This window comes from Rattus rattus, chromosome X (genome assembly GCF_011064425.1).
Source record: "Rattus rattus isolate New Zealand chromosome X, Rrattus_CSIRO_v1, whole genome shotgun sequence".
Taxonomy (NCBI): Eukaryota; Metazoa; Chordata; class Mammalia; order Rodentia; family Muridae; genus Rattus; species Rattus rattus.
Genome location: NC_046172.1, coordinates 33,894,336 through 33,906,669, shown reverse-complemented (window position 1 = coordinate 33,906,669; position 12,334 = coordinate 33,894,336). Strand labels below are relative to the sequence as shown.

Sequence of the window (12,334 nt, the reverse complement as noted above, 5' to 3'; positions counted from 1 at the left end):
TTCTCTCCATTTAGTTTGATGTTAGCTACTGTTTTGCTGTATATTACTTTTACTATGTTTAGTTATGGGCCTTGAATTCCTGATTTTTTCCAAGACTTTTATCATGAAGGGGTGGGGAATTTTGTCAAATACTTTCTCAGCATCTAATGAAATGATCATGTGTTTTTTCTTTGAATTTGTTTGCAAGGTGGATTATGTTGATAGATTTCTGTATATTGAACCATCCCTGCAGTCTTGGGATGAAGCCTATTTGATCATGATGGATGGTCATTTTGATGTGTTCTTGTGGGAGAATTTTATTAAGTATTTTTGCATTGATATTCATAAGGGAAATTGGTCTGAAGTTCTCTTTCTTTGTTGGGTCTTTGTGTGGTTTAGGTATAAGAGTAATTGTGGCTTCATAGAAGGAATTCGGTAGCGCTCCATCTGTTTCAGTTTTATAGAATAGTTTTAGTGTTTATTAGTATTAGGTCTTCTTGAAGGCCTAATAGAATTCTGCCCTAAACTGTTTTGGTCTTGGGCTTTTTTGGTTGGGAGACTTGAAATGATTGCTTCTATTTCTTTAGAGGTTATGGGCCTGTTTAGATGGTTTATCTGATCCTTATTTAACTTTGTTATCTGTCTAGAAAATTGTCCATTTCCTCCAGATTTTCCAGTATGTTTGAGTATAGGCTTTTGTAGTAAGATCTGATGATTTTTTTAATTTCTTCAGATTCTGTTGTTATGTCTCCCTTTTCATTTCTGATTTTGTTAATTTGGACACACTCTCTGTGTCCTCTCGTTAGTCTGGCTAAGGGTTTATCTATCTTGTTGATTTTCTCAAAGAACCAGCTCCTGGTTTTGTTGATTCTTTGTATGGTCCTTTTTGTTTCTACTTGGTTGATTTCAGCCCTGAGTTTGATTATTTCCTGCTTTCTACTCCTCTTGGGTTTATTTATTTCTTTTTGTTCTAGAGCTTTTAGGTGTGCCGTCAAGCTGCTGATGTATGTTCTCTCCTGTTTCTTTCTGCAGGCACTCAGAGCTATGAGTTTTCCTCTTAGCACAGCTTTCATTGTGTCCGATCATAAGTTTGGGAATGTTGTATCTTCATTTTCATTAAATTCTAAAGAGTCTTTAATTTCCTTCTTTATTTCTTCCTTGACCAAGTTGTCATTGAGTAGAGTATTTTTCAACATCCATATGTAGGCGTTCTATTGTTGTTATTGAAGACCAGCTTTAGTCCATGGTGATCTGACAGGGTGCATGGGATTATTTCAATCTTCTTGTATCTGTTGAGACCTGTTTTGTGACTGATTATATGGTCAGTTTTGGAGAAGGTACCATGAGGTGCTGAGAAGAAGGTATATTCTTTTGTTTTAGGATGAAATGTTCTATAGATATCTGTTAAATCCATTTGGTTCATAAATTCTGTTAGTTTCATTGTGTCTCTGTTTAGTTTCTGTTTCCATGCTCTCCATTGATGAGAGTGGGATGTTGAAGTCTCCCACTATTACTGTGTGAGGTGCAAAATGTGCTTTGAGCTTTAGTAAAGTTTGTTTTATGAATGTGGGTGCCCTTGCATTTGGAGCATTTATGTTCAGAACTGAAAGTAGATTGGTTGATTTTTTTCCTTTGATGAGTATAAAGTGTCCTTCCTTGTCTTTTTGGATAACTTTTGGTTGAAACTCGATTTTATTTGATATTAGAATGGCTACTCCAGCTTGTTCCTTGGGACCATTTGCTTCGAAAATTTTTTTCCCGCCTTTTAGTCTGAGGTAGTGTCTGCCTTTGTCTCTGAGGTGTGTTTCCTGTGTGCAGCAAAATGCTGGGTCCTGTTTACGTATCCATTCTGTCAGTTTATGTCTTTTTTTATTGAGGAATTGAGTCCATTGATGTTAAGAGATATTAAGGAATAGTGATTGTTGCTTCCTGTTATTTTCGTTGTTTGAGGTGGAATGATGTTGGTGTGGCTCTCTTCTTTTGCATTTGTTGCAAGATTACATTCTTGCTTCTTCTAGAATGCAGTTTCCTCCTTGTTTTGGAGTATTCCATCTATTATCCTTTATAGGGCCGGATTTGTGGAAAGATATTGTGTAAATTTAGTTTCTTCATCTGTGATAATCCAGTTTTCCTGGATATAGTAGCCAGGGCTGGCATTTGTGTTCCCTTAGGGTCTGTATAACATCTATCCAGGATTTTCTGGTTTTCATAGTCTCTCATGAGAAGACTGGTGTAATTCTGATAGGTCTGCCTTCATATGTTACTTGACCTTTTTCCCTTACTGCTTTTATTATTCTTTCTTTGTTTTGTGCATTTGGTGTTTTCACTATTATGTGACAGGGGCGGGGGATTTCTTTTCTGGTCCAATCTCTTTGGAGTTCTGTAGGCTTCTTGTATGTTTATGGGCATCTCTTTCTTTAGGTTAGGAATGTTTTCCTCTATGATTTTGTTGAAGATATTTACTGGCCCTTTAAGTTGGGAGTCTTCACTCTCTTCTATACCTATTATTCTTAGGTTTTATCTTCTCTTTATGTCCTGGATTTCCTGTATGTTTTGAGCTAGGAGCTTTTTGCATTTTACAATATCTTTGATGGTTGTGACAAAGTTTTCTATGATATCTTATGCCCTTGAGATTCTCTCTTCTATCTCTTGTATTCTGTTGGTGATGCTTGCATCTATGACTCCTGATCTCTTTCCTAGGTTTTCAATCTCCAGGGTTGTCTCCCTTTGTGATTTCTTTAGTTTCTATTTCCAGTTTTAAATCTTGGATGGTTTTGTTCAATTCCTTCACCTGTTTAGTTGTGTTTTCCTGTAATTCTTTAAGGGATTTTTGTGTTTCCTCTTTAAGGGCTTCTACTCATTTACCTGTGTTGTCCTGTATTTCTTTAAGGGAGTTATTTATGTCCTTCCAAAAGTCCTCTATCATCATCATGAGGTGTGATTTTAAATCCAAATCTTGCTTTACTGGTGTGATGGGTTATCTAGGACTTGCTGTAGTGGGAGAACTGGATTCTGATGTTACCAAGTAGCCTTGGTTTCTGTTGCTTGTGTACTTTGTACTTGCCTCGCCATCTGGTTATCTCTAGTGCTACCTTCCCTTGCTATCTCTGACTGCAGCCTGTCCCTCCTGTGATCCTGGTTGTGTCAGAATTCCTCAGAGTCCAGATGTCTCTGTGAACCTATGATTCTGGGATCCTGGGTTCCTGAGTTCCTGGTTGTGTCTGGTCTCCTGGGTGTCAAACTTCCTCTGTGATCCTGTGATTCTGGGATCCTGGGATCCTGGGCATTTCAGAGCTCTTCTGATCCTGCGCATGTTAGAGCACCTGGGAGTCAGGCTTCCTCTGGGTGTGGTGGTACTTGGTGCGGAGCCAGCGCTCAAGGTCTGTTTAGGGCACTGGGTCAGACCAGGAGGCTGTACTCTTTTTTTTTAATTAGCTTTCCTTTTTTTGTCTTTTTTGAGACAAGGTCTCACTGTGTTGTTCTGGTTGTCCTGGAACTCCTTATGTATATCAGACTGGCCTCAGACTCACAGAGGTCTGTTTGCTTCTGCCTCCCTGTGCTAGGAGATACAGGGGTAAACCACCACACCTGGCTATGGCTGTGTTTTAATGTCTTATGGTCTTAAATTAATTTTTCAAACGTTTATTCTGATTATTAATAAGCATATACTGCTTTAATATCCAAGACTGTGTCATAATTTAAAACAGATATAATATATATTGTTTAATTAAAATAACCTATTATTTGGTCTATGAAACTTCATTTTACTGTCTTTTATTCATTTTGATAGACTCCAATAAAGTATTACATTAACTGAATTACTCAGAATACATTTAGAAACTACAAGTAAATATAAATATTACCAACCATAAGAGAAATTTTCTTCATTGATATTTTAACTTTATTATAATCTAGTTACACTCCATTTGCAAATGGTCCTGATGATACTCCAGAGGAAATACTGGCACGAATAGGTAGTGGAAAATTCTCACTCAGTGGTGGTTACTGGAATTCTGTTTCAGACACAGCAAAGGTACGTGTGACTTCCAATTACATGGCTCTCATTTTGTTTTATTATCAGGGGTAGGAATTGGACCCAGGACATCATATGTGCTAAGCACACGTTCTCAACTTGCTTTCTTTTTTCTTTTTTTTGTGGTGGTATACCAATCTCTCTTTTCTTTTAATTCTCTCATGCATTACATCCTAGTCCTCCTATCCTCTCCTCCACCTCCCCTCTCTACCAGATCTACTCCTTCGTTTCTCTTCAGAAAAGAGCAGGCCTCCCAGGGATATAAACCAAATACAGTATAACAAGTTACAATAAGACTAGACACAGGCCATTATATCAAGGCTAGATGAGGCAACCTAGTAGAGGAAAAGAGTCCCAGGAGCAAGCGAAAGAGTCAAAGACAACCTCCACTACCACTATTAGTAGTCCCACAAAGACTCAATGATACACAACCATAACATGTATGCAGAGGACCTAGTGTAGACCCATGCAGTCTGTGTGGTTGACAGAGAAAACCCCTATGAGCCCTGTTTAGTTGATTCTGTTAGGCCTTGTTCTCCTGGTATTTTTTAAATTAATTAATTTATTTATTTACAATCCTGCTGTTGTCCTCAATCCCAGTCCCCAGTCCCACAATTCCTCATCCCATTCCTTTCCCCCTGTCCCCAAGAGGATGTTCCTCCCACCAGACCTCCCCCTCCTTGGGGCCTTGAGGACTCAGTGCACTGAGGCCAGACCAGGAAGTCCTCTGTTGTATATGTGTTTGGAGCCCCAGACCTGCTTGTGTATGCTGCCTGATTGGTGGCTTAGTGTCTGGGAGCTCCCAAGGGTCCGGATGAGTTGAGATTGCTGGTCTTCCTATGGGGCTGCCCAACTCATCTGCTGCTTTTCTTTTCCTAATTCAAATATATCAGTCCCAACTTCAGTTCAACAGTTGGGTGTAAGTATCTGCATCTGTCTCAGTCAGCTGCTGGTTTGGCCTCTCAGAGGACAGCTGTGCTAGGCTCCTGTCTGTAAGCACACCAGGGCATCAGTAAGAGGGTCAGGCCTTGGAGCCTCCCCTTGAGACGGATCCCAAGTTGGGCAGGTCACTGGACCATCTTTCCCTCAGTCTCTTCTCTGTTTTTGTCCCTGCAGTTCTTTTAGATAGGAACACTTTTGAGTCAGAAATTTTGACTGTGAGTTGGTAACACCATCCCTCCCTCCTTTTGAGGTCCTGTCTTTCTGCTGGAGGTAGATTCTAGCAGTTCCCTCTCCCCACTGTAGGGCATTTCATCAAAGGTCCCTCCCTTTGAGTCCTGAGAGTCTCTCACATCCCAGGTCTCTGGTTCTTTCTAGAGGGTCTCCCTACTTTCCACCACCTGAGGCTACAGATTTCTATTCATTCTGCTGTCCCTCTGGGCTTCTCTACTGCCCTCCCACCCCCAACCCTTTTTTTCCCTTTTCCCTTCCCCCTCCCTCCCCTCTCCCACCCAAATCCTTCCATCCTTCTACCTCCCATGATTACTTTCTTCCCCCTACTAAGTGGGATTGAAGCATTCTCATTTGGCCTTTCTGCTTGGTAAACTTCTTAAATTCTGTGGGTGATATCCTAGGTATTCTGTATTTTTTGGCTAATACCCATTTATTAGCAAGTACATACCGTGCATGTCCTTTTGGGTCTGAGTTACTCCACTCAGGATGATATTTTCTAGTTCCATCCATTTGCCTGCAAAATGTGTGAAGTTGACATTTTTTTTTTTTTTTCTTTTCTTTTTTTCGGAGCTGGGGACCGAACCCAGGGCTTTGCGCTTGCTAGGCAAGCACTCTACCACTGAGAGCTAAATCCCCAACCCCGAAGTTGACATTTCTAATAGCTGAATAGTATTTAGAAGTCACAGAATATCCAAACTTATGGGACGCAATGAAAGCAGTGCTAAAAGGAAAATTCATAGCACTGAGTACTTCATAAAAAAAATTAGAGAGATCCTACACTAGCAACTTAACAGCACACCTGAGAGCTCTAGAACAAAAAGAAGCAAACACACCCAGGAGGAGTAGATGGCAGGAAATAATCAAACTCAAACTAGGAGCTGAAAGCATCCAAGTAGAAACAAAAAGAACTGTACAAAGAATCAACAAAACCGGAGCTGGTTCTTTGAGAAAATCAACAAGATAGATAAACCCTTAGCCAAACCAACTAAAGAGCACAGAGACAGCATCCAAATTAACAAAATCAGAAATGAAAAGGGAAACATAACAACAGAAACTGAAGAAATTCAAAAAACAAGTCATCAGAGCTTACTACAGAAGCCTTTACTCAACAAAATGGAAAATCTATGAATGGAAAATGGAAAATGGAATGAATGGCTTTTTAGACAGATACCACATACCTAAGTTAAATCTCCTGGTATTCTTGATCCCTCTGGCTTCTACAGAATTTTTCTGTACTTCTAATTTCTCCCCCACTTCAGTGGAGTTCCCCAGTGATTGTCTGCAGGTCTCTGTATCTGGTCCCATCAGTCACTAGATGAAACTTCTCTGATGACAATTAGGCTAAGCATCTATCTGTTCTTCTGGCTGGAGTCAATCTGATTTCTTATATGGACGGCACTGACAGCAATAGGGGGGAGCCTCCCATACCAATCATTAAGCAAGGAGATAGAATACTTTGCTGTTCTTGTTGAGGACCTGAGTTCAGTTCCTGACAACCACATGGTGGTTCAAAACTATCTGTAACTCTGGTTACAAGGGACCAATGACTTCTGAGCTCTGAAAGTCCCAGGCATACATGTGGTATTCATACATGTATGTAGACCAAACACTCATAGACATAATAAAATAAGTAAATATAAAACATTAGATTTTTTTAAAATAGTCCATGGACATGCCCACAGGGCAGTCTAATGGAAGCAAATGCTTAGTTAGGACTCCCTCTTTCCAGACAACTCTAGTTTGTGTCAAGTTTACAAATACTAACTAGCAAGCATATACTAACTGAACTATCTCCCTAGCCCCTCTTACAAGCTGCCAAAAAGTTATTTGTCATAATTCATGAGAAGAAACACTAACAGAAGGTTTTGTTTATAAAGTAGTATGTTGAAGTGATATTACAAAATATCTTGAACTACAAAAAGGACCATTTTGTTTCTCTCCTGAAGGAATTTGGTTTGGCCTTATTATCTGTATACATTCTAAAGCTAAATTACTAACATACATGGTGAATAATTATGGTGGGGATTTGTGTGACTTGTCTGTCTTCTGCATGCCTCCCAGTGCACTTTACCTCCTAAGAACCTTGTAAGATACATGGTAGTATCTTCATTTCACATGACAAAAGCAAAGGCTAGAGTTTTAGTATAAACTTGTTCATAGTTAGTCACCAAGTACACATGAGCACTTGAAATTCTCATTGCAGAGAACATGTTCCCTAAAAGAATTGTAGTATGTCCTGATTTTTTTTTCTTTTTTTTCGGAGCTGGGGACCGAACCCAGGGCCTTGCGCTTGCTAGGCAAGTGCTCTACCACTGACCTAAATCCCCAACCCCATAGTCCTGATTTTAATTTGTTACAAAGAACAGGGATAAATCTTTACCACAATTAACAACAGCCTGGTTTATAGCCCGGTTGTTGGGACTCATTCAGAACCCCTTAGCTCTAGAGCTGCTATTCTAACTAACACTGACTAACACTGCCAAAAAGTTTTATTTTCCAGTGCTTCTACTTTCACTTAATTCATAGAACACTTCTTTTTTTAATGTTTGCAATACTTTAATTTTGTTTTATTTCTTTTCAACAACAGGACATTTCTATTCTTGAAAACTGTTTAAATAACGTCTGTTCTTCTAATGTAGGGATGAGATGAGAACCATACCAAAGCTGTGCAGATAAATAGCCTGGGCTGAGCCCAGAGCATTTCTTTCTCTGTTTTAACTATTCCTAGGCCAATGCCTGTGTCCTTCTAGCCTCCACACAATCTAATTTTCCAAACTGACTAATTCAATATCTAGGATTATCTCTGACTAGCTTTGTTTGGAAAAACTGTCTCTGCATTCCATGAATTGAAACTTCATTTTGGTGGTTTAAGTATGCTTGGCCCACAGGAAGCGCTACTATTAGGAGGTGGGGCCTTGTTGAAGGAAGTATGTCATTGCATAGGTAGAACGCTTCTTTCTAAAAAAAAAAAAAAGGAGTAACTTTTCCACATCACAATAAGGAAAATACAGAAGAAACTGAAGAAGTATTGGTAAAAATGTTCACTGACTTCCTTAGAAATGGCAGTTTGAGTGTTTGAGTTGAGGTTGTAAATAAAGCACATCCAGGAAGTTCACGGGTTCTTTTGATGTAGGAAGCTCAGTTAGCCAGTTGAATTAATGTTTTGATACTTGACCTTAACTCTGTTTAAAATCAACATGTTAGACTAAGGGTGTAGCTCGGCAATCACGTGCTTAGCAAACATGATTCTCTGGGTGAGATTTCCCCAAAAAATAAAGAAATAATGTTAGCTTTTATGTTTTTCTAATATTAAGATTTCTCAAGGCAGATACTTTATTTTTCTGGGTACCTATTTTCTTCCTAATTCTCCTTATTGAGCACTTAGAATATGTTTAATAAATAAAAGGTTTGAAAAGAAAATATGTGGCAATTCTAGAATTCTTGATCCCAGAGAATGCACAGACTGGCAGAGAGACAACCCAAAATGCACAGTACTAGATGGCCTGCATTATCACTTAGTCCAGTGTTCGTGCTAAAGAATACAAATAACCTGGACAAGAAAGTGACAGGGAAGCTCAGTGCCCCCAGACTGCTCCTCTGGTGTGAGTTCTCCAGCATGAACAAGCCAAGATAGCCAATGAGCCTCAATTGTAAATAACAGTGTGACGCAGACCTAGGATTTCTTGACTTATGTTGGGTATTGTGGAAAAATTTAAAAGAAAAAGCTGCTAAGCTAGCCAAGCATGGTGGTGCAAATGGCTTTAATCCCAGCATTAAGGAAGGCAGGCAGATCTCAGAGGTTGAAGTCAGCCTTGTCTATAGAAAGAATTCCAGACCAGCCAGGACTATGCAGACATACCATCTCAGAAAAAAAGAAAGAAGGGGAAATTAATAAACTGTGTGCAGTAATCAGACTTTCCATTTTTGCATGCTGTGGAACAGTCATTTTCATCCACAGTCTAGCACAAACTGTCGTGATCACATGTGAGGTATATGAAGAAATGTTACCTATAACCGTAGTATCAGAACTTAGGCTTCACTTTCTTCCTCTAGTCAGTTAAAGTTGCCTTGATACTTTTGCATTCATTTGTACTCCAGAATGCTTTTTTAGTGAGAGATGAGGATGGAGACACAAATATAGAGCACAAAAATTATGTCTAACTCATAATGTGTCTCACAAATTCTATGCCATTACAATAGTTCTTGTGCCTTTGTACAGATTGTAATCACATGTAATACTATCATTACCTACAAAATGGAAAGGAGGATTATGTCAATACAGGTGTGTCTCTTTAAGAACAAGTTGCCCACGGGAACATTGTCACTACTTTGGGTTATATAATGGCTAGGAGAAGAGAACAGGACCACAGCTGCCCTTTGTTGAATGTTTCCTCTAAAAGGATTCTGGTACCTGTTTGACTTACATTGTTTTGTTCAGTGCTCTCTGACATAAAAGATTGCGGTTATTATTTCTAAGGTTTATACATTTCAAATTATGAATGGTGATGAACAAAAATTATTGTAAGTGCAATGGAATCTGAGGCAAATGAAAGGGAAATTAAGCAGGAAGAACAGAGCTCATAGTTTATTGAACATAACCGAGTAAGAAGCAGCTACAAAGCATTCAATCCCCAATGCTACCTCAGACAAATGTAAGAAACTAAGATTTGGAGTAGTTGCAGATTTCCGCATAATGAATTTGAAATTCTGTCTTAGTCAGGGTTTTCCTGCTGTGAACAGACACCATGACCAAGGCAACTCTTATAAAGGACAACATTTAATTGGGGCTGGCTTACAGGTTCAGAGGCTTAGTCCATTATCATCATGGTGGGAACATGGCAGTTGCCAGGCAGACATGGTTCAGGCAAAGCTGAGAGTTCTACCTCTTCATCTGAAGGCTGCTAGCAGAATACTGACTTCCAGACAGCTGAGATGAGGGTGTTAAAGCCCACACCCATGGTGGCATGCCTACTCCAATAAGGCCACACCTCCAAATAGTGCCACTTCCTGGGCCAAGCATATACAAACCCTCAGAAATACTTTCTATAAAAATATAATTTAGAGGTGTTTGATTATTAAGGCAACTGGCCACATGGCTGTAGGTCTTAGAAGTCTGTGGTAGAGGGTGAAGGGGTAGCATCATCTCTAGTAGCTAAAGTAAGGATTATGAATGAGATTATCGAAGCATGATGAGAAAAGAACTGAGGAAGGAATTCAGCAAAATGCTACCATAGGAATAGAAAGCTGGGGATCAGTGGTTGACCTCTTGCCTAATAGTCATAAGGCCTTCCCCAGTGTAGTTACATGGAAGGGAGGGAGGGTAGTCAAGGTGGGTAGCCATTGAAGGGTTATCAGTAAGAGAAAGAAAAGTTTGAAATGGCCTGGCCCAGTCAATCACAGAGATGTTATTAAAATTGTAATTGAGCTTTATTCTGCCCCTGGAAGGTTTCTGTTTACTTTAAGCACTTTGGCTCGTTTTCAGAATTTGATAGGATTGGTCTTTTTTTTTTTTTTCATTTGGTATTTTAACCTATTTTATTTATACTTATTTATTTTTGATACAAAGTTTTACATAGTGTTGCCTAGGCTATAGGGAAACTACTGGATTTAATGAGTCCTCCTCCAGCTTCTCAGGTGGTTAGGACTACAGGCATGTGCCGCCACACCTGCGTCACTCTTATTTCCAATTGTGTTCAGAAGGTATTTCTGTTCTTAGCACTTGAGATGCTCAAGCAGGAAGATTAGATGTCCAAGGTCATCTATGGCTGCTAATTGAGTTTGAAGCCTGCTCTATGTGAGATCTTGTCTTCAAAACAAACAAACAATCTAAATCTCCAGGCTTTTGCCCCTTCAAATTATTTTTTCTCCATAAATAAGGAGTATCTAAATTTCAAACTTGATCACCTTACAATCTGTGTTAGTGGTTTTTGTGCTCTAGAATAAGACCATAGTTGTTAACATGGCTTGCAAAGACTTCCTCATGTGTCTCTTCTCACTCTTCCACTTTAGTGACTGCTGTGTTCTCTCCCTGACAGCAAATTTCTACACATAGCCACACTGTACTCTAGTCATCTCCTCAACTATGACATTGTATTAGTTACTTCTTATTACTGTGACAAAAACCTATGTCTAAGGCAACTTAGGAAGTGTTTAATTGAGCTTACAGTTTCAGAGGGTTAGAGCCCATGATGGAGGAAAGGCACGGTGGCAGGGGAGGCAGAGGGTGCTAACTTGAAACCTCAAAGCCTGTCCCCCAAAGTAACACACTTCCTCCAACAAGAGCACACCTGCTAATTCTTCCCAAACATTCTACCAACTGGGGACCAAGTATTGGAGCTTATGGGGGTCATTCTCATTCAGAGCACCACAGACATGATCTCTTGTACCTTAGGGCTTTCTTCTAGATGCACTCCCTATGTCTACCTGAGATGTTCTGCTTCCTCCATACTTCTCAAATCAAGCTCCTGCCTATTCTTCAGGGCTCACCTTCCTCTTAAGAGTCACTTTTACCTGCATTCAGGAGGCTAAATTCAAGATTGCCACAAGTTTGAGGCTAGGCTAAAAGTACCAAGCCACTTGAAAGTACATGGCAATACTATCTCAAAGAAAGTAACAATGGAAAGTGACATTTTTGAAACCATCTCCTAGTTTATGTTCTTCTGGCTGCTATTGGCACCTGTTTGTACCTTGCTTTCTAACTGATTCTTTGTCTCTCCCTCACTGAACTAATACTCCCTAAGTCCAGAGTTCTCTGAGTGTTATAAACCTCTAGAATTAGAGCAGAGCTAAGAAAAACCAGAGTAAACTGATTCTTTGCACCATAACATCATGGTATTCAGGAAAGAGAGAGGAGAGATTGGAGTGTTTTTCTCACACACTTACTGTAAAAATTGCTTTATTACCGAAGGGCTGCTACCAGGAAACACAGCATCATAAAAGCTGAGGAAGAATGCGGATGCCAGAAGAAATTAACCTTGTCTTACTCTTCTCCTTCACCTGATAGGACCTGGTGTCAAAGATGCTTCATGTAGATCCTCATCAGAGACTGACTGCTGCTCTTGTGCTCAGACATCCTTGGATTGTCCACTGGGACCAACTGCCACAATACCAACTAAACAGACAGGATGCGCCGCATCTCGTAAAGGTGAG

At 39.7% G+C, this 12,334-nt stretch overlaps 1 protein-coding gene across 5 annotated transcripts in view; it reads left to right on the top strand.

Annotated features, from left to right (window-relative positions):
- The window catches only part of Rps6ka3 (ribosomal protein S6 kinase A3), a 106,097-nt gene that overhangs the window by 88,343 nt on the left and 5,420 nt on the right, over nt 1–12,334 (top strand). For all 5 annotated transcript variants that reach the window (XM_032890189.1, XM_032890193.1, XM_032890191.1 and 2 more), the window contains 2 exons: nt 3,895–4,012; nt 12,189–12,329. In XM_032890189.1, coding sequence (XP_032746080.1) covers nt 3,895–4,012; nt 12,189–12,329 — 259 coding nt within the window. The remainder of the gene's footprint in view (nt 1–3,894; nt 4,013–12,188; nt 12,330–12,334) is intronic.